This window comes from Macaca fascicularis, chromosome 11 (genome assembly GCF_037993035.2).
Source record: "Macaca fascicularis isolate 582-1 chromosome 11, T2T-MFA8v1.1".
Lineage (NCBI taxonomy): Eukaryota > Metazoa > Chordata > Mammalia > Primates > Cercopithecidae > Macaca > Macaca fascicularis.
In genome coordinates, this window is record NC_088385.1 from 89,889,565 (window position 1) to 89,916,629 (window position 27,065).

The following is a 27,065-nucleotide window of genomic DNA, read 5'->3' on the forward strand; positions in this document are numbered from 1 at the left end:
ATGGGAGGACGTAGCCTATGAAGGCTGTTGTTATGGTTATAAGAAGGAGTACAATACCAATGTTTCAGGTTTCTAGGAGGAGGTATGAGCCATAGTAGAGGCCTCGGCCCATGTGTAGGAAAAGACAGATGAAGAGCATGGAGGCACCATTAGCGTGGAGGTAGCGGATGGTTCAGCCGTAGTTTACATCTCGAGTGATATGTGCGATTGAGGAGAAAGCAGAGGAGGTGTCTGGTGAGTAATGTATTGCTAAGAATAGACCTGTGATGATTTGTAGAATTAAGCAGGCTGCAAGAAGTGAGCCGAAGTTTCACCATATGGAAAGGTTAGATGGGGTGGGTAAATCAATGAGGGAACGGTTGATTATTTTTATGATTGGGTTGGATTTGCATATTGGAATCATTGGTGCTTTTGTAGTTGAAGTACAACGATGGTTTTTCATATCATTGGTTATGGTTGGAGTCCATATGGAAGCAATGGCATATGTTTTATTTACATTGAGTGTATTGTTAGTTATGGGGTTTGTGGGTTTTTCTTCTAAGCCTTCTCCTATTTATGGGGGTTTAGCGTTAATTGTTAGTGGTGTGGTTGGTTGTGTGATTATTTTAAATTGTGGGGGGGCTTATATGGGCTTGATAATGTTTTTGGTTTATCTGGGGGGTATAATAGTTGTTTTTGGTTATACTACAGCGATGGCTATTGAAGAATATCCTGAGACATGAGGTTCAGGATTTGAGGTTCTAGGGGGTCTTTTAGTAGGATTGATGATGGAAGTGGTGTTAGTTTTATGAGTTTTAAGTTTGGATGAAGTAGTAGTAGTAGTGGTTAGTTTTAGTGATGCGGGCGATTGGATTATTTTTGAGGGGGAGGGATCGGGGTTAATTCGAAGTGATTCTATTGGTGCGGGTGCTTTGTATGATTATGGGCGTTGATTAGTGGTAGTTGCTGGTTGAACGCTATTTGTTGGTGTATACATTGTGATTGAGATTGCTCGGGGCAATAGATTATGCCATTAGGAGTAGGGTTAGGATGAGGGGGATTAGGAAAGAGAGGGAGTAAAGTTTGATTATGCCTTTTTGAGTGGTTACGGTTATGGAAGCAGTGATGTGTGTTTGTGAGATTATTTTGGGCATGGATTTTTCTAATCATGTTGAGTCTAGTAGGAGAAGGGCTAAGTTTTGACTTATAAGTAGATTTTGGTAAGGGATTGTATGGTGAATTGTGGTGGGAAAATACCCTAGTATGTTAGAAAATTTAAATATTTGTGATGGGTTTTTTATTTTTAGTTTGTTTGTTATAAGGGCAAGGTCTAGGGCTGCTAGGAAACCTAGGGCAGTTAGGTATAGGGCTGAGAGTTTTAAATAGAGGGGTATTGTTGGCTGAGGGAGCGAAGTAGGGGGGATGTTATTGGTGATAAGGAATCCTGTGATTATGCTGCCTATTGTGAGGCGTTTAATTGGGTTTAGTAGAGCGGGGTTATTTTCGTTAATGTTTGTTAGAGTTGGGAAGCGAGGTTGTCCTGTTAGGGTGAGGAGAATAGTTCGAGCACTGTAGGCACTTGTTAGGGAGGTAGCGATGAGAGTAATAAATAGGGCTCAGGCGTTGGTATATGACGTATTTGTGGCTTCGATAATGAGGTCTTTGGAGTAGAAGCCTGTGAGGAAGGGTATTCCTGTGAGTGCTAGGCTGCCAATGGTTAGGGAAGTTGAGGTGAGGGGTATTGTTTTAAATAGGCCCCCTATTTTTCGAATGTCTTGTTCGTTGTTTAGGTTATGGATAATGGATCCGGAGCATATAAAAAGTATGGCTTTAAAGAAGGCATGGGTACAGATGTGTAGGAATGCTAAGTATGGTTGGTTAATGCCAATGGTGACTATTATTAGACCTAGTTGGCTTGAGGTAGAGAAGGCTACAATTTTTTTAATGTCGTTTTGTGTGAGGGCACAGATGGCTGTGAATAGGGTGGTGATAGCCCCCAGGCATAATGTAAGGTTTTGAATTAATGTATTGTTTTCTATTAAAGGGTGGAAGCGAATGAGTAAGAATACTCCAGCAATGACTATGGTGCTAGAGTGAAGTAGAGCTGAGACTGGAGTTGGGCCTTCTATGGCAGAAGGTAGTCAGGGGTGAAGGCCAAATTGAGCTGATTTTCCTGCTGCTGCTAGGAGAAGGCCTGCTAGTGGAAGGAGGTTTAAGTTGGAATTTAGGGCTAATATTTGTTGAAAGTCTCATGAGTTGTAATGTAGAGAAATCATATTATAGCTAGGATAAGATCAATGTCACCAATGCGGTTGTATAGGATTGCTTGGATGGCTGCTGTATTGGCATCTGTTCGAGCATGTCATCAGCTAATTAGAAGAAAAGATATAATTCCTACGCCTTCTCAGCCATAGTGAGAACCTGAAAGGTGCAAAAGTGCTTGAGAACCTGAAAGATGCAAAAGGAAAGGAGCTCATGGAGAAGTTAGTAAGAAGAAAAGGAGGAGGCATGGCACCAGACCTCACCCAACATGGTGTTATTTACACTATCTCACTTGTTCCTTCTAATAACTCAGTGAGATTATACCTGTGTGAAAAGTGAAGAAACTGTAACTCAAAACCAAAGAATCAAGACAATAACCAGAGTGGCCTTGCCACAGGGTTTCCAGCCATGACCACAGTGGTGCTTCACCTAGGAAGGTTGGTAAGTCAACTTTTTTATTTTCTTTTTTTCTTTTTTCTTTTTTTTTTGAGATGGAGTCTCACTCTGTCGCCCAGGCTGGAGTGCAGTGGCGCGATCTCAGCTCACTGCAAGCTCCGCCTCCCGAGTTCACGCCATTCTCCTGCCTCAGTCTCCCAAGTAGCTGGGACTACAGGCACCCGCCACCACACCCGGCTAATTTTTTTTGCATTTTTAGTAGAGACGGGGTTTCACCATTAGCCAGGATGGTCTCGATCTCTTGACCTCGTGATCCGCCTGGCTCAGCCTCCCAAAGTGCTGGGATTACAGGCATGAGCCACCGCACCAGGCCAATCAACTTTTTTTCAATACAAGAATGAATAAAGAAGGGTAGACTGGCCTTTGGTTAGTTTTCAACTTCCCTTTTCTCATCTGTGCCCCCTGTTTTTGTGTATGAAAATAGAATCCACTTAAAAAAGTTTACAACTAGGTCACGCTTTGCTAAGGAGATGTACAGTTATGTAAAATTAGCATACTTTCTTTGAATCTCTCTTTTTATAGGACTTTAGAAGCCACAGAGGCAAGATGATAAGAACTTAATTAAGACGTGAATGTAGGGAGTAGACCGTGCAATAGATTTTTAACAGTGACGTGAATTTGGAAGGAGGCACACCCAGCCCTACTTGCAGATTATCTCCCTGAGCATGATGTAGCTTGTGTTGCACTTTCTGCTCCTCAGTGTCATAATCTAGAGAGGATAACTATGGCCTAAAGTTGTAAGGATTTATTTACAATTTTATAAAGTAGCACATAATAAATGCTCAGTGAATTGTGACAGTGGGCATTTATTATTTTAAAATGATAATAAAAATATTCTGGAGAATGATTAAAAATATGAAAAAATTTTTGAATAAGGTGTATAAATAAAGGGACAAATTAAGGGAAGAAGAGATACAGTAAAAACCTAGGATTAAGAAAAAGAGGACTGTATATCTCTTTACATGTAAACAAAAAGATCAGAGAAAGGGAATAATTGCAGGAGGACGGAAGATTATAAATAACCTTACAAATAAGAGAGTAGACGTTGTGCTCAACAGTCTAAACAGTTCTTTAAGGGAAAAATAATGGATCGTTTCCATTACTCCATTATTTCCATAAGTACATGCTCACTTAACTGGGTAAATCACAGGGGCTTTTCTCTGTAGCTACAAATCTCAACATGGCTCATCTTGGAGAACTCTGTAATGTCTCTGAAGTGTGTGTTGTGTGAAGATAAATTGAACATACACACACACGTTGGTGGGGCAGGAAGAGAAACAGTTTTTCCAGTCTTACCTATTTTGACTCGGCAAGCGAATCCACTTTGAGATCCTCGTTTGCAATTTATTCTTCTGCCTTAATTAAAACAATTATCTCAAAGCTTGTGTGCCCTGCTATTAACTATTCTGTGTTTTCCTTGGCACATCTTGAAATGGATATCAGAAAAGCCCATTGAGATGGTGTGCGAGCACAGTGAGAAGATCTGGAGCTCTCCTAGGAAAAGCATGTTTGGGCTCTTTGAGCTCGCTCTCTCCAGTCTCATTACTGCTCTAACTTAGTCTCAGAGGAATGGACTCCTTTCTTTAGTTACTCAGAAAATGTGTTTGAGTCCTCTTGTCTGTCTCATCTCTTTCCTTAAACTCCCTAGTGTAAAAATGTACCCCATCCTATAAATGGTGCTGCTCACCTCTGGGTCTTTGATGAGGTTGTATTCTTCATCTAGTTGCATCCTTCTCTTCCTTTTTAGGTGATAAAACCTTGCCGATAGTTTGAAACCCATTGTGAACTTATTTTCTCTTTTAAAACATACTTGAACCCTGTTGAATCTGTGTATCACTTAAACCTATGATGAAATTGTGTTACCTTCCATTCCTTGTCCCTCCCCGCATTCCTTCTCTCTCCCTTATAGTTTCTCGCCTCCTCCCCAGTCTCCCTTCTTGTTCTTAGCCTGAAGAAATTCCCACACCCTGTCAGACAGTCATCATAACTCCCTAAATGGTTTCCTGGCATTTCATAACCCTTTTGGAAAGAGTCAGGGGAGAAATAAATTCAGTAAAGTTCTTCTAACCTTCCTGACCTCCTTTCCAGTTGAGCGCAGGTCCCTGGCCTTCTGTTTCTCTAATCTTCTTCACACTAGACACCTTCCTTGCCACCTGTCCAAATCAGGACAAATTCTTGGTCTCATGTTCACTTAGGAACAAATCCAGGGCCTCCCAGTCTCACAATAAGCAGCCCAGATTGATCTCTTGGGTATCTTTTCCTTGTTCACCAGGCCACCTGTTTTCTTGGCCGGTAACTGTGGCACATTTATCACATTAGGCCTGTCTCACAAAAACCAGCATTTACTCACTCAGGCTGCCAAGGACATAAAAACACAAAGCAACAAAACGATAAAGGGAAGGCTAGAGAAATTAGTCTGAGAGTGAAAGCATATTTGAAATGCCATGGTGACTCAGAAAAAGACACTCAGCAAGGCTTCTCTCAGAGAGGCCAAAAAAGAAGAGCCCCTCCATATTTTTAATTATCTCAGACAGAATTAGCATGAACAAACTACCTCTCTTTAGTAGTATCCCCTACCTACAACTAGTCTAACGCCTGACTGCTGCATTATCATCAACCTTCTCTTACCAGGAGTGTTACTACCCTCTTCTACTAGAAACACCCCATAAATGACTTGCCTCAATTCCCTTTTATGCACTCACCCTGTTACCACTAGATGTGACTAAAACCAGTTAGCCCAGTTACTTCCATCGTGGCTTTTCCCCATTTCTAATCATCGGAATCTTTGAAAAAGTCCCCAGGTACAGATAGTTGCTTCCGGGATGCTGGCAATGTTCTGTTTCATGATCTGGCTGCTGGTTGAACAAAGCCAAACTTAAATTACCTCCACTCAGAAATAGAAATGATGCATTCAGCCTGTGATACCTCACACCTTTTCCAGTTTATATGAGTTTTGGGGTTAAACTATCTCTGTAATCTCCTCTCTCCTCTAATAAAATGGAACTTCTTCAAGGACAAATATTGTGATTATCTTTGTATGCCCACTGCAAGTACTACCATATTTTGTGTATAGTAGGCACAATATTAATTTGGGGGCTATATTAACCCATGAAAGAAACTATCTTCTGTTTTCAGATTATTTCCTCTTCTGTCCCAGTCTGTTGAATTTATGTCACAATACAATACCATATAATACATATGAGACAGATTGCATAGTTTGAATTGTTCTGAAATTAAAATATCTTTCAAGGTATGATTAATATCTGAATTTTTTGTATGTGTTCCAAAGGAAATTCAGAGTCCTAATATCAGGGCCACCACGTTGCTCAAGTCCAGAAAGCACCATTCATAGAAACTTCACTGTGAATGGCACCTTTGGAAAGCATGCATGGCCATTTGCTGCAGCTCTGCCTACAATCACTGCAAAATATGGAAATATGAATAGAAACATTTCTGGTGAGAAATGCTGGATAGCTTGCTCTTGAAGATGAGAGCCACATAGAGATATTATTAATATTAGTTGCTTCAGTCCTTTCATTGAACATGGCATTTCTTAAATCCCCAGAGTGTGCCAGTAAGTAAGAGAGAAGACCACTGGGATATCTGGGGGAAAAACATTGCAGGTGGAGGGAATAGTGAGTGAAAAGACTCTGAACCAGGAGCCATTTTTCGTCTGATGTATTACAGGAACAGTAAGAGAGGGTGGGGAAGAACCCGTGTTGATCATAGCAAGCTGTGTAGGCCAGTGTAAGGGTTCTCGAATCAGCTGTAGAACAACAATCCGATTTCCATTTTACCAAGATCACTCAGACTGCCATTTTGAGAATACCCTCTAGAAGTATGGGGACTATTTAGGAGATTATTGCTGCCATCCAGGGTGATGTGGTGGCTTCAGACAGAATGGTGTCAGTAGAGTTCAGATGATTCTGGACACATTTCTATGATCAAATGTCATCTTCTAAGGATAACTACTTTAATGCAAATGTCATTTTATAGTTGTTTTATAAAAAATATTTTTATTTGATTTTGAACATTTTTAAAGCTACATATGAATGAGTTTTTTTCTAAAGAGAATTGTATGATAACACCTATTACAGATTGTTTTAGCTCTTTAGTTGCATTGATCCTCAGTGAATTTTTATAATATTTTAGAAAAAAATGCCAGTCACGATTAATCTAGGGAGTTTATATGTAGAATTTTTACACAGCAGGATTTGAGCGTATGGCTTAAGGCCAGCTTACATTTTTATGGATTTCTACATTGCAGACAGCCTTTTAAATCCAGGAATTAACGAAAGGTTGGTCTTCACAAGCTTGTCATATTGAAATGTTGGTTAAAATCTACTAAGCACTTAAAATGGTTCAGTGACAGATTTGTCCAGAGAAGAAGTGGTATTACTCTGATATTGAAACAGTTCAATACAAAACAATTGCTGTTTCCCTTTTCCCACATTAACCCATGAGGAGACTTTTACGCTGTTTGTCTCTGGATCTCTAGAGAATGCTTCCTTATGTTATATCATCTGTTTTGCTCTACTCAAATTACTTTAAAAAATAATTTCTTATCTCATTTTTTTTTCCTTTTTTTCTCCCTGTAATTTGTGATAATTAAGGTGATAATAAGCTTGGGTAAGACAAATTACAACCAAAGAAATAAAGTGTAGTAGCAGCAGTACACTCATGAGAATAAAATAAATTTTACTTATGCTTTTTGTGCTTTTTTTATTTGTAATTTGACTCAGTTATCAAATACATAGAATGTGTTTGCTGTATATGAAAAAGAAGTGGTTTCTCAGAAATCTATTGTTCTATGTGAAGGATAAAATTTTACCTTTCCTTATTTTTTTATTTTATTTTTATTTATTTATTTTTTGAGACGGAGTCTAGCTCTGTCGCCCAGACTGGAGTGCAATGGCACAATCTCGGCTCACTGCAACCTTTGCCTCCCGGGTTCAAGTGATTCTTCTGCCTCAGCCTCCTGAGTAGCTGGGATTACAGGTGCGTGCCACCACGCCCAGCTAAGTTTTGTATTTTTAGTAGAGACGAGGGTTTCAAGACCAGGCTGGGCTTGAACTCCTGACCTCGTGATCCGCCCACCCCCGTCCTCCCAAAGTGCTGGGATTACAAGCATGAGCCACCATGCCTGGCCTACCTTTCCTTATTTTAATGACTTTTAGAAAGGAAACTGATATTCAATGAATATGTCTTATTTATACACATATATCTGTGTATACACATATGTATAAACTAGTCACCTAAGCCCCATGATTAGGGAAGACGGTGCTGTTATAGCTAGTCGCTTATGAATAGGTCTGGAGAGGGCTCTTCCCACACCCACACACCAGGAGTGTCTGGCAACCATCAGGTGATGGTCAGGCAGTTTTTAACTGTTTCTCTAAAGTCATAATTGTTCACAGCTGGCACGAGGGGACGCTGGTTCCTGATAGATAGAAAACACCCGAAAGTGGTGATCAACACCTTCCCGATCAGATCTCAGGAGTTGTGCGAGCGGGAAGAAGTAACACCATCACCCCGGAAGTATGCCAACCTATAAAACCCTAAGACAAAACGTCAAGCCGCACGCTTGCCTTTCAAGTCACCCACTTAGCCCTCTCCCAAGTGTACTTTCCTTCCTTTTATTACTGTTCTAAACTTTATTACTTTTTACTAAACTGGCACTTCTGCTCTAAAACATGCCTCAGTATCTCCTTCTGCCTTATCCCCCTCTGTCGAATTCATTCTTCTGAGAAGGCAAAACTGAGGTTGCTGTAGACCCATACAGATTTGCCACAATGCCAGATGCAATTGATTACCGGAAGAGCTCAGCCTGCTAGCTAATCCCAGATGTCAGCAGAGTTCAGAGTATGGCGAAAAACATTTATGTTGTTTTTCACATAAGATACTGATTCGCAAAGTGTGGACACTGAACTGGCAGCATCAGCATCACCAGGGAACTTGTTAAAAACGTAAATCTCAGGCGCTATTCCAAACCCACTGAATCTGAAATTCTGCGGGTGGTGCCTTGCTCTCTCTTAGTTCAAGCCCTCCAGGTCATTCTGATGTACTCGAAAGCTAGAGACTAATAAAAAAGGTAACCTTGCAGGCCCTGTAGAATCCATCAGTGTAGGTGGACTCCCCAAAGTGCCTGCCTTACTCGAGTTTCTCTTCCTTTAGTCCTGCCTCTACGTTGTAGTATACCTGCTCTGCCTTGTAGTATACCTGCACTACCTGAGCCTCATTAGCTGTTCCTATTCACTGCAACTTGGGGCTTGTCTCGGTCTTGATAGGCTTCACAGTAATTTCTTCAGGGAAGAGCACCTGTCTTTCTTGCCATATTTATTACTTCTGCTAGCAGTGATTCAATGCCTGATTGTACGAATAGTTCTGTTCCCAGTAGTAATTAAGATGAGAGGACTGAGATCCACATTCTGCCACATGTGCTATAAGTGGGGTGGCCATATTGGGACAATTCTGGTTTCCACCCTTTCTTCAGCATAATTAATACTCCCTTTTACCATTCTAGGTGCTCTATTTAGTTGGCAAATTATGTTACAGTGAACCTAAATCATAAGCAATCCTAACACTGTTGGAAACTGGCCTAAGAAGGCGTCACTAAGAAGGAAATGTTTTGGGCATAAAAATGAAAGCTATCTTTTTACAATAGGTAGGCAAGACAGAACTGGAGATTGGGATGGGACAAACTTAGAGGCTAGGAGATCTTGGTGGCTGGATGTTCCAGACAAAGATGGGAAGCAGTAGGTTCCACTATGGGAAGCCCAATTAATAGTTTGAAGGGGCTAGTGTCTGGTGGAAGTAGTAATAGATAAAGCTGATGGGAGAGGGGTGATGTGAGGTAAAGTCTTCCAGAAGGGGCAAGGGAAAATTTTCTTATTGTTGTCCCAATAACATATCACTTTAGGTTCTTGGAGTAGTTCTTAGGAAGAAACCTACTATTTGTTTCCCTGTACAAACAGTTCCCTGTACAAACACAAGTTATATGTATTCGAAATGTTTATTGCTCTATTTTTCATCAATTCTCGGCTATATTTCAATGTAGTGTAGCAGAATAATAATTTACCTTCACCTTTGTTTGAAATATTAAAATACAGTTTAAAAAATACCAGCCAGATGATTCAGATTCCATAATATCCTGTGCCTTTATCACATAGCATAACACTAATGTGGGACAATTGAGATTTGTGGCCTGTCGAGAACAGAATAGAGGAAAATATCCAGATACCTAACTGATGTGTTGTGATATTGTTTTTCTGAATATTAATAAGGTAAATGAATTTTGCACTTATAAAATGATCATATGCAAATTTTTTTCTGTTACCATTTACCGTACTAAAAATTATATGTTCCATGTAGTTTTTGGAAATTGTTTACAAAGCACATGTTGCATGGCAAGGCTAATTTAAAGCATAAAGAAAAATTATTAAATGATGATTAAAAAGTTAATTTGATTTTACAAAATTAATGATGTTTCCTTTTTTTGTTGTTGAACAGCAAAGATGCATTTGGCGTTGCTAAAGCTTCAAAGGCTTTGCCCTGGACATTGCTTGTAAAGGGATCCCTTGTTATGGATATCATTACCTTCACCATATAGATGACTTGTCAATATCCTTCTTTCTTTCCATATGTACAAAATAGATACCATGTTCTTTTTCTTTTTTAACCAGGACTAATCTTCTGTTCTCTCTACAGTCTAATGAATTTCAAGAAAATAACCTTCATTATTCAATTAATTGTTACTTTTTCTAACTATTAATATAGATTACATTTCAGAGTTAATAGCTGCCTGTAAAGGAAAAGAACAATTAATAATTTCCTACATTATCCTTTGTTTAAATACCACATAAATAATGTATTTATTAATGCATTTGCTTAGTTAAATATTATGTTTTGAATAAAAGTAGTAATTAATATTGTGTTTTAATTTAAAAAGCAGTCTATAATAACTACAACTATCTGAAGGATGCGGTTAGCCTGGCAACCTTTATGAAGCTATATATGAGGAGATAATAATAATATTTCAGTATGCCACAGATTATCTGATTCTTATTTTACTGGTATACAAAAAAGTACCATATATTTAAATTTCATTTCATATCTGTATCTGTAGAGTTAGTATATACGGTTATTTCATAAGTAATGTGTTTTTTATTTATAAATGTAACTTATTTATAATTCTCTTTCCTTAATTTTCTAACCCAAGAATTAATGTTTATCTGTTCTGGGAGATAAGAAAGGCACAGAATGTTAGACGACAAACTAAGAAAGTGATGTGAAACTTTTTGTAGAAATATCTGAGTGATCTCCAAGTCCTAGTCTTAAAATTTTGTCACTTGCTTTTGAAAAAAACAAAAAGTCTTTATAATCATAGGCTTACCTTTACTCGTCATTGTTTACTAATTGAAATTTAGACATATTTAAATGCAAGCAGTGGCATTTATTTATGAATGAATGAGTGAATGAATGAATGAATGAATGAATGAATGAATGACAGGGTCTCACTCTGTTGCCGAGGCTGGCGTGCAGTGGTGCAGTCTCGGCTCACTGCAACCTCCGCCTTCTGGGTTCAAGCAATTCTCCTGCCTCGAACTCCCTAGTAGCTGGGATTACAGGCACCCACGACTGCGCCTGGCTAATTTTTGTATTTTTAGTAGAGACTGGCTTTCACCATGTTGGCCACTCTGGTCTCAAACTACAGACCTCAGGTGATCCACCTGCCTTGGCCTCCCAAAGTGCTGGGATTACAGGCGTGAGCCACCACACCCGGCCGGCTATGGTTTATTATAAATCCTTAAAATAGGGGTATTTCTTTTTTATTTAAGAAATGGTCTTTTGGGTTAGAAGACAATTTGTAACATTCATTAAATAAACAGTAAATAATGGGCTTTTTAGCCACCAGAGAGCATTTAGCATTTTTATATTTTTTTTTGTTTTTATCTTTCCCTTTTATTTTAGGTTCACATACAGATTACACATGCATGGTACACGTGTGGGATACATGTGCAGGTTTGCTATGTGGGTAAATACATAGGGCTCGGTGGACAGATTATTTCATCACTCTAGTAGTAAGTACAGTACCCAAGGGGCAGTTTTTTTATCTCCCCACTCCCAACCTCCTCCCTCAAGTAGCTCCTTATCTCCATTGTTCCTTTTTTTGTGTCCACGTGTACTCAATGTTTAGCTCCCACTTATAAGTGAGAACATGGTGATGTTTGGTTTTCTGTTCCTGTGTTAGTTTGCTTCATATTATGGCTTCCAGCTCCAGCCAGGTTACTGCAGAGGACATGATCTCATTCTTTTTTGTGGCTGCATAGTATTCCATGGTGTGTGTGTACCGCATTTTCTTTATCCAGTCTACCATTGATGAGCCTTTAGCTTAATTCCATGTCTTTGCTATTGTGAATACTGTTAACAATGAACATATACATGCATGTGTTTATGGTAGAATGATTTCTATTCTTTTGAGTATGTACATAATGATGGGATTGCTGGGTAAAATGGTAATTCTGTTTTAAGTTCTTTGAGAAATCAGCATACTGCTTTCCACAGAAGCTGAACTAGTTTATATTCCCACCAGTAGTGTATAAGCCTTTCCTTTTCTCTGCAACCTTGCCAGCATCTGTTATTCTTTGACTTTTTAATAATAGCCATTCTGACTAGTGTGAGATCATATCTCATCGTGGTTTTGATTTGCATTTCTCTAATGATTAGGGATATTGAGCCTTTTTTCACATGCTTGTTGGCTGTGTATATGTCTTCTTGACATTTTTAAAGTTTTATGTTTCTGTCTGCAGCTCAGAACTTACTAATCATTTTTATAACTATTTTTAGTACTTTTAAATTCTTGAACTTTAAACAAATATGAAACCTCAAACAGGAAGAGATAATAATTAGACAACAACTTGAAAAACCTGGCAACTATATAGATGGCTTCAGCATATGTTTATCATCCTTTAATTTGGTTTTTATTTGAATATCCATATCAGATAAAGCTTAGCATTAGTACTGTTACTGTTCAATCTCTATTTAAAAAGTGGCCTGTTGTCTCTGTCTGTATATTTATGACGTTAAAATTGGGCCTAACTTTTGTTTTCTTTATCCTCACAATACGTTTCCGGGATAGCATTATGTAATAATTCTTGAGGTGCAGTTGAAAGAGTTCTGTGACTCTGTGTGCAGTAATTCTAACCTTGTAAAGCTAACCTGAAAGTAATGTCACAAATCTGAACTTGTTGGAATAAATAATATTTATTCCATAATTATTATTAAATCTAATTGAGTAAATTAATGCTTAACCTACCTATGTTTATCAGTAATTTAATGTTAAATATAAGAAATGCATGTTTGTCAATATGAATATGCCTGTTTGTGCATATGCATCAGAGACAGGAGCTGTTTTAAAGTACTAACAGTGGGAATCAACTCAATTCATATTTGTAATGTAGCTTTAAATTTATTCATCTTATATCTTGCTGAATAGTCTTTAGATGATTTCTTTTTAAGAAAAAAATGTTTAAGTTAGCAAATAGAAACCTTGAAATGTCCCATAATTAAGCAAAAGGCATATAAATAATCTCTAAATAATGAGTGTATTACTAAATTTTAGCTTCAAATCACCTTTGCCACTGTACTTATTTTTCTTTAATAACAGCTTTATTGTTTCATGGGATTTTCTGAGTTGAAGCTCACTGATTTTTATACTTTTCAGGTCAGTTTCTTCTGGAAGAAGCTCGTCTCATAGAAGCAGCTGAGATGGCAAAAAAAGCAGCTGAACTAGACAGCACAGAGTTTGATGTTGTCTTCAATGCTGCCCACATGCTCAGGTTAGTTCTTGCTACTGTGCCTCAAAGCCTTGACTTTGAGAAGGTAATTAATTATACGAATTTTCATGTCATGCCACCTTATTCCACATTCTTAATGTGAATCATGCTGCTTAACTATGTAAAAAAATTAGAAATATTGTATTCATTATAGGCTATTCAACCTTATCCAGCCCGTGGCCCATGGGCTACATGTGACCCAGGACAGCTTTGAATGCGTTCCAACGCAAATTCGTAAACTTTCTGAAAACATTATTATAAGGCTTTTTGCTTTTTCTTTCTTTTTTTTTTTAAGCTCATCAACTATTATTAGTGTTACTGTATTTTATGTGTGGCCCCAAGACAATTCTTTTTCTATTGTGGCCCAGGGAAGCCAAAAGATTGGACTCCCCTGGTCTATGTGCACCATGTGTAGGGCATATGAGGTTTTAGGACTTTCTGAAAATTACTGCGACCTCCTTTCCCTTCCCTCTAAAAATTACTACTCATAAAATACAAAAAGAAAACTGCAAAATTGAATATAATACATGTCTAATTAAATGTCTCCAAAGCAAAACATTGTGTCAGTAAACTGCATCTCAATATTTGTGTTTTTATGTTAATTATATTGACTGTGGTATGTGGATACATTTTAATGTTTAATAGTGGAGAGGAATTTCAAATACAAGTATACTTAAGGCCCATGAAATTCTAAAAATAGCCCTGGAATCAACACTATTGCTTTGTCGTGAAACAATACATTTTTTTAACTTTTAATGCTTCTGTTTTCAGAAGACTATTACAAAGGCTAATTACAATGAGAGCAAAAATACGAAAATATAAGGCCAGATTATCAAATAATAAATAATAATAAAAATTATTAAATAATAAATAAATAATAATAAAAATTATTATTTTTGTGTGTGAATATAAAGAAAATCAGTGCATCCATAAATGGTTCTTTAGATTATAGGAGGATGTTTTTAACTGCTTTTAATCAAATGATTTATATAGTTGTTTAAAAAGCATTATTTGTCATGTTATAATATATATATACACACACACACATATATGTGTGCATATAACTCCTCCCATATTCTTACTTGAATACTAGTTCATTAAATCCCCACCTAAATGCTTCAGTAAATGACTTCTATACTGTGGTCTCTGCGCTTGGCTTCCAGGAATAGATTTGTAATTACATAGATTACTCTTACAAGGGACGAATAATAACAGAAAAGTTGATTCAAAATTGGATGGTTTTAAAATGAGGACATTTATAAAAAGTAGAAGAATTTTTATTTTAGCTTTTAAGATGATTGTAGATTCACCTGTAGTTGTAAAAAAAAAAAAAATACAGAGATGTTTTAGTTGAATGCCCTCATTCAACATTAATGTTAGCATCCCTAAGGTACTTGTTTGGTGATGAACTCAAGAAAGCTGACACCTACAAAGGGAAATCAGGATTCAATTGACTGTTGGTATATTCCTAAAATAAACTGTAACCAATCTGCAAGAACCTTCAATGCAAAGATAATTTTTAAAAGACACCTCAATTTGTGTGACAAGTTTAGGTATTGTTACAGAGATAAGGACTTTTGGTTCCTCATGAATAAAACACTATGCTTTCAGCAACAATAAACAATTTGCAAGAATGGGAAAGCAGGAATACACGCAGGCAAATTCATCTTGATAATAACAGATACTTTTATCAACAAGGCATTTTGCTACATATTAAATCCGTGTCTGAAATTCAAGGTCTACCAATAGAAACCCATTATAAGTATATTACAAAAGAAAAAATAAAAGTCCTTGTTAAAGACATCACTTATGATTTTTTCTTAGTTGTCTTAGTGCTAGAAACCAGTGGAAAATTTTTGTTATATATTGGCAGTGAGGAAATCTTTAGGATTTATTTTCAGAACATCCTCTCCAGCTTTCTCTGGTCTGCATCCCTCATTAAGTTGCAGTCAGTCGGTGCCCTCCTGTATTGACTGTAAGAGTGACCACAGCAGCTTGACTTTCTCCTACTCAACTGGATGGCAGTCTTCATGAATGTTTTTACTTAGCTTTCTGTTTTTCACCTCTGTCAAATTCAAGCATTTCTGGAGTGCTTGCTGTCAAGCTGAATAGCAGTCTCTTTTCTTAATAGTTGAGAACATTCAGGGCTTTGTTTGCCTAAAGGAATAAGAAGGGTTATTGGTTTCCCCTTGAATATACTTTTGTCAAAATGGCTAGTTGTCAAAATTTTGTTTATTTAATGTTACATGTAAATTTTCTCCTGGGGGTGATGCTACATAGTTCTAAATTAAGTTTGATATTCTTTTCTCAAGAACTCTGTTCTTTTGAGAGACATTTAGGAGACAAAATTGACAGGGTTTGGTGACCATTTGGGTGTGAGAGAAAGAGTGGGTGTCTCCTGGTTGTGTCTCACTTTGTTAGCTGGATAAGTGGTTTACCCACTATCCCAAATCAGCAATTTAGGGAAAAGTTATAGTTCAAGATAAGGTTTGAACATACTGATTTATCTTCCCTTTTCTTGGCAAATCTCCAATGTAATGACCAAAAGAATCTATAAACGTGCGGAGGGGGAGCAGGAGCTGCTCATTACAAATGTAGCAAAAAGAAAAAATAATGGTCGTTCCATCTGAATAAGATGAGATTGGAAGAAGTGAGATCCTCAGGCCAGCCATCAAGGGGCAAATCTTTATCTTATTTGGACCTTCAAGAGGCCTGAAATTTGAGAAATTTCCAGTATACCCATTCCAGCTACCAGAAGTGAACAAAGATCTTTCTCTGTAGAATAAGCTAATACATAGTTTTGAAATATATTACTCAATTTGGCAGTTCAGATAAGAATGACAAGTCAGAAGTATCAAAATAAAGGGCCTCGGTGAAGCAGGTTTACATTAAAAACTTAAGAGCCTCTTAGAGGGTCTCTAAATTCCTGTCATCAAAGTGCTTCAAAAGAACACTCTGTGGTGGAATTAGTATTAATGTCATTCAGCAAGTTTGCTTGGCCCTTTGTTTTATTTATTTATTTATTTATTTAATGATTTTTTTTAAAATTATTATTATTATTATTATTATACTTTAAGTTCTAGGGTACAATAGCAAAGACTTGAAACCAACCCAAATGTCCATCAATGATAGACTGGATTAAGAAAATGTGGCACATATACACCATGGAATACTATGCAGCCATAAAAAAGGATGAGTTCATGTCCTTTGTAAGGGACGTGGATGAAGCTGGAAACCGTCATTCTCAGCAAACTATTGCAAGGCCCTTTGTTCTAGAGAATCACAGTAGTATTGCACTTTCCTGCCTTCCTTGAAGCTGAAGTCCTGCATGCCTCTTATTTGTCATTGAATGTGTGTGAATGTGATGTATGGCACATTTGAGCCAAAGCTCTAAGACTGAGTGCTTTTCCCTTTCTCTGACTTAAAAATGTAGATCCCTAAGTGGCCAAAGAGAGACAAACCTCCCTCCTCACCTGCGTTGGATAGGTTCAATGAGTGAGAAGTAAATGTTGTCTTAATTCAGTGAGACTTAGAAGGTATTTATTCCCATAGTATAACCTAACTTAGCTGATACAAAATATATTTGTGCAAAGAAGTAGGTAAGTAGAAAGAGGAACACTATAATGTTGGGAAAAGATTACTAAGAGATTAATAGGGTCTCTGAATGTATAACAGCAATGGAGGTAGTATACAATTAATAGACTAATAATTTAAATAGAAGCTATAGATCTTTCCCCAGAAATTGGTGGAAAATACTAAAAACATGAAAATGGTGAATGAACAAAAGATTGGAGGATGGATTAGGAACTCACATGCATAATTATAAGTAATTACACTTGTAATTATATATATGTATAGTTCTACATACTATATATGCTCATAATTATACATGTGTATATAATTATAGTCATGTATATACATATATTGTATACATAATATGTTATTTTTATTTATGTATAAATATGCACATACATCTATATACTGTATATGTGTGCATGTAGTTTTATATATCATATATGCTATATATAATTTTATTTGTTTGTGTATATGGAAATGTTAATAAGAACAGAAATTTCTGAAACAGAGCATAGAGTAGAGATTATCAAGAGATAGAGAAAATTTCCAAAATAGGATGATCTTCATTCATCATAATGAAGGCAAAATCAATGAAAATAGGTTTGTTTTTAAACTGTTGTCATGTAGAGACCAGCTTTTAGTTGTGTACTAAAGAATCATACTTACTAGTTTGTACAGCAACAAGATTTTTTAACGAGTGTTCTATAACCTACAGACTCTACCAGTGGGGTTGGGAGCTCTACTGTACACAGCTAAGAATAATTCCCAACCACCCAGAATTCCCTTGGGCTCAGCAGCTTTTACAGTGCAGGAGCTGTGCCACCATCACCCACAAGGAACCCAGCAAAGTGTGCATCACATTTATTAGAAGATGATTCTCCTGGGCCTAGCTGCTTCCCATTATGCTTACCTCTGAATTCCATTCTCTTGAGATTGCATCTGATGGGTAGAAACTGATCCTGTGCTAAACGAAAGTTAGAAGATGACTGAATTTCTAGCTTCTTCCTTGCTTGGGAATGTGGGATCCTTGTTCTGACTGATTACCTAGTGTATTCATAGGGGAGATGATCACAAATGTTGAGTGGCCTCACATAAAGAATGTTGACAATACATGGTGACATTGTTAGTACTTCAAACAAAATGAAAAGTTACTAGATGCTTCCAGATGACAGCATTAAAAAGCAGATTGGTTATCATTAAAGGAAAATAAAGGAATTTACGATGCTAGAACACAGTAGAGTTATATCTATAGTGTTATGAGAAGAAACTTATTAAATCAGTTATTCTATTAGAAACATTTTCTGTGAATGGATTTATTCAACTTTTCTGAAGAACTGGAAGCTGAAGATAACATGAAGATATTTGTTATTTGAGAGGAAATATAGAGGCACTAATAACAAACTTTACATGATTTACAGCATTCATAGGCTCTAGTGGAATGAGTGTGTGTGTGTGTGTGTGTGTGTGTGTGTGTGTGTGTGTGTGTGTGTGTGTGTGTAATCTGCTTCTGCTTACAGGGTAAGGGATAAAAGTAGCATTTATTCAAACATCTTCTGTCTACCTGACACTATACTTTGCATTTTATGTCTGTCACTCTCTTATTTCTAAGTTACATCTGTGAAGTAAATGTTAATAAACCTTCCCATCTTACAGATGAGCATACTGAGACTCAAAGTCAATACTCTTCTCTGTATTTACCATTGGTAAAGCAGGGGTTAAGGCTTAATGTAGTATGATACTGTTTTCACTGTGTCAGATTGGCTCCCTCGTATTTTACACCTGACTGATGGCTTAGATGCTATGATTCTCGACTTTATTGATACAGAAAATAATTTACAGAATAACAGTTTGTCAAATGTGTAAATAAATGCTTAGTAGTTAGGTCTTTCCAATATTATTAAATTATACTTTTGTAATAAATTTTATAAAGTAGACAGGGCCATTGGAGAGAGAACTCCAACTTTGTATTCTCAAAGGGATATTACATTTTTGAAGTATAATCATGATATAGTCTCTGATCTGGGTCACGCATGCAGCCGAGATGTGTGCACTTTCTTTTTTTCTAGGCCTAAGGGTGGAAACTATCACTGTGCCCCAAAGGTAGTAAAAATAGCAAAACTCCACCATACCAACTGGTTCTAATTTCTTCCCTAATTTCTAGAGAGCAGAGTGAATATACAAGAAAGAATCATTATCTTTTAATTTGTATATTCAAACCACACAATATTATGTAATCAATATGTTGAAAACATAAAATTTACAAATGCTAAGTTCTTCATACATTCTACTGGAAGTCACATAAAATTTAAATTCTTGAATGAGAAGAAAACAGAATCAAATTATTTTCACAAATCAGATTGTGTGTGTGTGTGTACGTGTGTGTGTATCTTGGGGATGTATGTATATATTTCCAACGCCCTCTGAGCCATATATTTTCTTCCTTATCACTTCCAAACTTACCAAAACCACTAGGAAGTCACTGGATTTTCCAATTATTAGTTATATTTTACTTCCCATTTACAATCACGAGGCTCTTATTTCAACCATGTTGTAATGGACCATAGGGTCTTCAGAGCAAAGTGGGGTGGCAAATGAGGTTGAAGGTGGGCATCTGTCAACCCTGTTTCTTTCCACTATTAATGTGCATGTGAGCACCTGGGGATGTTGTTAAAGTGCATGCTATGATTTAGTAAGTTGGGGTAGTACCTGTGATTTTACGCTTCTAACAAATCCCAGGATAAGCTTAGGATGTTGATTCTTGGACCACCGCTACAGGCAAGTTCTGTTCTGCTGTTTCTCTTTCACCCGTCTCAATTCCTTCTCCTCATCCAAACATTACACCTTGAACATAAGTGGTAATTTACTACATGTGAATATAACAGTTGACATTGCCAATACACAATACCCTCTCTTTTAATTTTTTCCACTACACATCATTATATAATCGTTCTAGATACAGGTTTAACTCTGTCCTTTGCAGCCCCTGAACAGTTTGAGGCTGTGAAAGAATAGCCTTAAACTGTCATGGGGCATCAAGGAATTTCTCAGAGGGACCTTTTTAAAAATTATATTGTCAGCATAGTTTTTTCCTCTTATTGCTAACGTTTTTTCTTTACCACTCTAGTCTTTTCATTTAGAATTCAGGTGGAGATACTTACAGGTCATGAAGCCATTTTCGGTATCTTGACACAGAAGTTTTCATCTAAGAAGGCTTAATGGTCATAAACAATTTATTGTACATGTTTCATTGCAAGGATCTTTTCTGCTCCATTGTTTTTACATATGTATGACTCTGGTTTCACTATTTTAAGATCTTCCATACATTTTTATGTCTTCCATTATTTCAATTCTACTTCTATTCCTACTGTATAACATATCAACTGGAATTAAAATTTAGTGCTGCTTTGAGTAACTCAAAACTAACCATCAGAGCCTGGCAAGAATCCAGGAAAACCCAGCTATTTTCCTCTGTTTTTATGTTACATGAACAACAATCTCCAGTTTAAAAAAAAAATGCTCATAAGCTATTCTTGAAAACATTTGCCAAGACTTTACTGAAATACCTTTTGTACGTATGAGTAGTTTTTATATTAATTTTTAATTCAAATTGACAATTCACAACTATTAATAATTGTAGTTAAAGAGAGTTTTACTTCTAAATGCCACTAGAGATTTTATTATTTATATTTCTAAGGAAGAAAATTTAAATTTAGCGATTTTATAATTTGCACAGAATACATAAAAATGTGGGTAATTGTAAGTGGTTCTTTTAATCAGATTTGCTTCAGACATTTCATAGGGTATATTAAGTTGTTATTCCATTACATTATTGATTCCCAAATTTCTCTTATACATCTTTCTTTATAAGACTATTGGGCCATAAACATGTGTTCCAAAGTATACTTTTCTAAAATAACACCAGGGAGTGGAACTAGATATAAGAAATATGTATATTTAACAGATGCAGATTTTATAGTCTCATGTACAAAAATGGAATTTCGCAGTACACAAATGATGAAATGTGTTTGTGAGTTTTGTTATTGTCTGTTTGCTTTCGATCTGAGACTATATTTTCACTGATGGCAAAAAACAAAACCAACCAACAGAACAAAAAACCCTGAACCTAAAGACTTAAAATATAATCAACTCACTCCAGTGATTTCTTGGAAATTCAGGGTTTACTTCCTAGTCCAGTTCACAAATGCTATGTGGACTTTTTCTTCTTCCTTACCCTTCCTGGCCCTGAGAGACCAGAGGTAATGTGAAGAGTGGGAGGGCCCAACAGCTATGATAGGTAGGAGTTGGTAATGAGAAAGGAGCCTCCATCTGAGTCTCCAGTTACTGTCTATTATTGGCATAGGGATTAAATCTTTAATGCTCTAGATATGTGACATAACAGTGTTGACTCCTAGGATGGCATGTTAAATGGAGCAAGTTGCCCATCTGGATCCATTGTGGGTTCCTGGTATGAATGATTTTCCTTCTCACCACCTTATTTCTGGCTTTGTAAAGTATGTTTTGGTCAGAATGCAGAGTTGTTTACATCTGGCCTGCAAGATTTCTTGCAGAGCCACTGCTCTCCTCTTCACCCACCTTCAAAGCCTTCTCTTAATACTTGGACACTTGGGAAAAGTTTCCACTATATCTAATTGTGAGCTTTTAAAAATGAGGTATTTCAGGAAGTAAGAAAGTGAATATCTGGCACTGTTTTTGCATTATCCTCATCTTTAAAATGTGGTAAATAATAATAATTGCTTCATGGTGGTATTGTAACTGGTAAATGAAATAATCAATTCCTGGATAGTGGATTTAGAAATTTTCCGTCCCAGAAAAGAAATAGGGAAGGAAGAAAGGATACAAATATGCAGGAAGTGTTATTTTTTCGTCTGCTTTAATAGTCTTGGGAACCTGAGTCCTGCGATCAGTCCCTAACAATCTTATGGTTGAAGTTCTTGACAATATTTAGTAGAATCTCTGAACAACTGGCAGAATACTGCTAAATCTTTACTTTTTCAAATATTGATTAATGATTCAATCATCTCTACAATTAAGATGTACTAAGTACTCCCAGGATGCTCTGTGGAGAGCCGTGTATGAAATACAGCAAACACTGTAAAAAGGACATTGGACACTTCCTCATGAGTTATTCTCTTTTGTCTAGAGAATAAAATGAGGATATAAATGAGCATTCCGTGGGTGCAACTGACATATTCTTTTCCCTACAGTTTTCCATGTTCTGCCATAAATGCATGCTGATTAGTAGTTTGTAAAGACTATTTAATATTAGAAGCAAGGTCCTAGAGTAAAAATTAATTTGCATAGTTGTAAGACATATATAATAAATCCTAGTGGGGTTTTTTTCCCACCTCATCAAAATTTCATCAATTCTACTTCTAGCTTAAGAAATTAAGTTTTCTAACCTAGATATTTCCTTTGAGAACTAAAGCACTGAATAATATGAAGACTTTAAAAACTAATAACCATTTTGGGGGGCAGTAAAACCTTTTAAAAATTGAGTTTATTATTATTTTCAAGACATTTTATCTGATGGATTCCCCAGTTTCTCTTTTGATCCTTATCTACCTCATAATTAAATGTCCATAAAGATGAATATTAATGGTAGCTGTATTTTCCATGTTGGGCATCTGTCGGTTGATCTCACTTCAAAGTAACTGAGTTCTTTGTAGTATTAAGTTGCTCCAATTTCCTACCTGCATGCCTTTTATTTTCCTCTGGAGAAAACCTTTCCAGGGCATGACCTAATGAATTCTGGTTCAGATTTCCAAATGAGTCTGTACCAAATTGATTCTATAATTTGGTGGAGGGAACCTTTATTAAATACCCTAGTGAGGGAATTTTTACTGTTTCATACCAAACTAAAGTACTTCTCTTGACATATTGAAATTGAGCTTTAACATTTATGGGAATATAAATTGCAACAGCACATTGTAACATGTCATGGGTCCAGTAGAGCCTTAGGTCAAGGGTTTTTACTTTCTTTATAACCTCTATTAAAAATAGCAGTGTTTTTAATTATTTTTCATTTAAAAATTAGAAAAATATGTCCTACTCTCCAGAGAGATGTTATCTTCAGGTATTTCCATTATTTATATGGTTGCATGGGGTATGTTTTTATAGTTTGTATTTGGCTTGACCAAGTGCAAATTCACTTTTATAGATAAGGCTAGTTAACCTTCTCTTTTAAAACTTGAATATGTTTTTCTAATTGAGAAAGTTAATTTTTGTGTTCTCTTCATCCTTGTCCTGTCATCTTCTTGTCTCAATAGCTTCTTTACATCACAGCTTCAAGAGAACACCACTCCATTTTAACTGCAGGACCCCCAGCCATTTACTATTATTGTCACATCATAGATATGCTATATACAACATCTGAAATTGAATTTGGCATTTTTCTGTAGCATTTTTTCTGTACCCTTCAAATATTGTCACCAGATTCCAGTTCAACCTCCACAAGCTTCTTAGATCTTATTACCTGCCATCTTAGAAGGTCTTCTGAAGCAGCATGGTATGATCAAAAAATATATTGTATATTAAAGAACAACTGGCTGCGCTTCCTTAGAACCCTGCTTCTGGTGATGAGTTGGGTGAACCTAGGTCTTTTCTGTGAATCACAGGAATAGACAGTGAACAAATCTATCTGTAAATTTCAGGGCACATTTTATTTGTACAAGTCAGTTGCGCTACTTACAGGATTTGGCTGTGAGCAATAGAAACTGACTGTAGCTATTTGAAGGCTATGGGAGCTACAGAATTCACTGTAGGCTGGAAGGCTTAAATTGGCAGGAAACAAGGTAGCCTCAGTGGCCCAGAAGTGAGATATACAAAAGCAGTTCTTTCCAGGAAGAGTCTGGCTAGTAAATAGTACCATTGCTTCTACCATTGCAAGTGAGTTCTGGCCATCCTTTCATCTTTCTGTCACTTAGGAATGAAAGTCCTAAGTAATGAGAACATCCATTTAGCTGAGGTTAAGTCATGTGCTGACCCTGGTGTCTGAAGTCCAAGGGGAGACATAATCTGGCCTTTTTATTTTTTCTGTTAACTACACACTGTGGAAAGTTCCCTCCATACTGGAAAGAAAGTGTCTTTCTAGACAGATGTAGAATTTTGAAAGTCCTGCAGATCTTTACTGTTTTCATAAAACAAAAGCAATAATTACTAATTTTGACAATTTATTTTTAAAATTGAGATTTTTCTGGCGTATCATGTTGATGCTGGAGAACCCCACCACTATAATATATTACCTAGTTTTGCATGGAAAAGTAGGATAACTTTTCTAATTCCTAATATGTAAATGTGAAATAACAACACCCACTGAATAGGATTATGTTAAGATACTATTTATAATGCCTTAAATACAATAACAAGTACAATGCAAACACTCAATTTTTAAGTCTTTTTCTGCCTGGACAAATTATTGTTTGGTGTGACCAGAATTTTTTTTTAAATTAACATTATTTTGCTGCACGGTGATCCTAATTGTAATTCTAAAATAAATGCTATAGTTTTATTTTATTATTTCTCTTACAGACAGGCTAGCCTCAATGAAGCAGCCGAGAAGTATTATGATCTGGCAGCCAGACTGAGGCCTAATGTAAGTACTTTCCTAATGAGAAACACTTTCAGAGGGATAGACTCAAAGCATGTGATAGGTGTAAGACATAGAAGCGTGTTTTGTTTTTGTTTTCTTTCTTTCTTTCTTCCTTTCTCTCTCGATCTCTTATTTTGAATACCTACTAAATAGCTTAATTCAACAGTAAAATCTGCCAGCCTCAAGCTTCTTTTTCTAGAGTTAGACTTTTTCTCTTCTAGCCTGTGTAAAGCAACATAAGATTTTTATCACTTGAACACAGGCTTTAGCACTACTAAGTACTTTGTATTTGGATAACTTTTTAAAATCAATTCCTTGAAGGTTTTTTTGGCTGTGGCATTAAATACCTATTATTTTTTGATTCTCATGTATAGTCAGACCTCAAGCTGTATGCCTCTTTTCTATTCCACAGGCCTCATTTCTAATTTCTGTGCTTTTCAACATTATCAAGAATGTTTTTATTACAATTTTTCTCTGGGTAATGATGCTTCCATAAAGAAAGATGGATATAAATTAGATCTCTTCTATTGAAATAGAGTAACCATTTATGAGAAAATAAGAACTGGTTTTGTCTTGGTCTTCTAAGCACATTTTATTTGCAACACATCTCTGAACTCCAACACATTGTGCTTTTATTTTCATATACCTTCTGCATCTCTCGCCAATACTAAAATCTTCTACCCTGTTCTTCACATCAAGACCATCTATTGGGAAATGCAATTTTGAAACAGTAATGAAAGTGCACATGTGATGTGAGTGCAAATAATGGGATCAGTCTCATTTCTTTATAGTAACTCATCCATTGGGCAAGCATTCTTCATCTATAGAGTGCCTGCTTTGTGGTAGGATGCAGAGATTTCATATCCTGAATGACCACACAGTGTAGCAGACAAGACTGAACACAATCATCTAATTGAAATACAGTGTGGTGATTCTTATACAGAGGTGTATACAGTCCTCTGGGAGCACAAAAGAGGAGGATTAATGCTCCCTGAAAGAGACCTATGTGGGAGGTAGCTATTTTTCTTTTCAGGAGATTCATCCACTTGCAACATTAGCCCTGAATCTCAACGCCTCCGAGTTTTACTTGTAGGGGCAAAAAAGTATCTTTATCTTAAGCACCCTAAGGCTCATGGCTGAGACCCCAAACAAAAGACAGATTTAACAATAGAAAAGCATACAGATTTATTTAATATACATTTTACCTGATATGGGAGCCTTCAGAAATGATGACTCAGGAAAATATTTTTTATAGACATCATGCAGAAGTGTGATTAGAAGACAAAAGGTTATGATCTCATGGTAATAAATTGGGAAGAACTTAGAAATTCCTGTTTGTTCTTCTTCTTTTTTTCCCTGTGTATTCAGAGACAAGGTGTTAATGAGGGTCTTATCACCTACTACCTTGGAGAAGGGAGAGAGAAGGTCACAGAGTGACTGTCCTTCTTCTGCAGTTTTGGTTTTTTTTCAGCTTAAAATACTCTGTATTATAAGGAACCATGCTTTGGGTGGCTGTTCTGAACCCTGTCACATTCATTATGAGATGTTTCAAGAATTGATAAGCAATTTGCAACAGAAGAAAATAACTTAATAATCATGGTGAGAACAATGACAGCTAAAATTTATTGAGCACTTATTATTATGTGCCAAGCACTGTGCTAAGTACTTCATTCATTTCTCACAACAACCCACAGATACCTTTGTGATCCCTATTCTCTGGAAGGGCTGCGAAGTTAATAACTCACCCACTGTCAAAACCAAATGGAATCACACTGTAACCCGGGCCACTGAATGCATAACAGAAAGCTTGATGGAAAAAAATTGCAGTCATATTTTAGAGAGGAAAGGCAAGCCAGAAATTAGGAAAACCTAAATAATGATAGTCATTTTATTTATTTATTCAGTAATATTTACAGAGTACCAGGTATTACTTTTGGCAGTGGCTATACAGCAGTGAACAAAATGGTTAGGAGCTCATAATCTAGTCTGAGGAGAAGGAGCTAGTATATCAAACAGTGAGACGTGCTTTGGAGAAAGCTGGAGCAGCACAAGTGAGTTAAGAGTTGTGGCAGGGAAGGGGGTGGCGTGCACTACGCATGGTTTGGTAAATGCCCTAGTCGGACAGCTTTCTGCAGTATTTCTAGGAAAAGGGTTGAATTTGAAGTCTTATTATTACAACTTCATTAAAGGCAGAGATGCGAGTTTTGTTGTTGTTGTTGTTGTTTTATTGCCTTCACGTTAATAAGATGCTATGAATGTACATAATGCATGATAGGTAAATGCAATTGTTTTTTGAGTACTGGTCACTTGAGTGTCATGTTGATTTTTGGTCAAGTGGTTGGTCAAAT

The 27,065-nt window shown here is 36.6% G+C and overlaps 1 protein-coding gene across 3 annotated transcripts in view; it reads left to right on the forward strand.

The window, feature by feature from the left end:
- TMTC2 (transmembrane O-mannosyltransferase targeting cadherins 2) overlaps positions 1-27,065 on the forward strand; it is a 455,593-nt gene that overhangs the window by 357,357 nt on the left and 71,171 nt on the right. For all 3 annotated transcript variants that reach the window (XM_074007499.1, XM_005571660.4, XM_065524634.1), the window contains 2 exons: positions 13,421-13,535; positions 24,657-24,720. In XM_074007499.1, the coding sequence (XP_073863600.1) occupies positions 13,421-13,535; positions 24,657-24,720 (179 nt within the window). The remainder of the gene's footprint in view (positions 1-13,420; positions 13,536-24,656; positions 24,721-27,065) is intronic.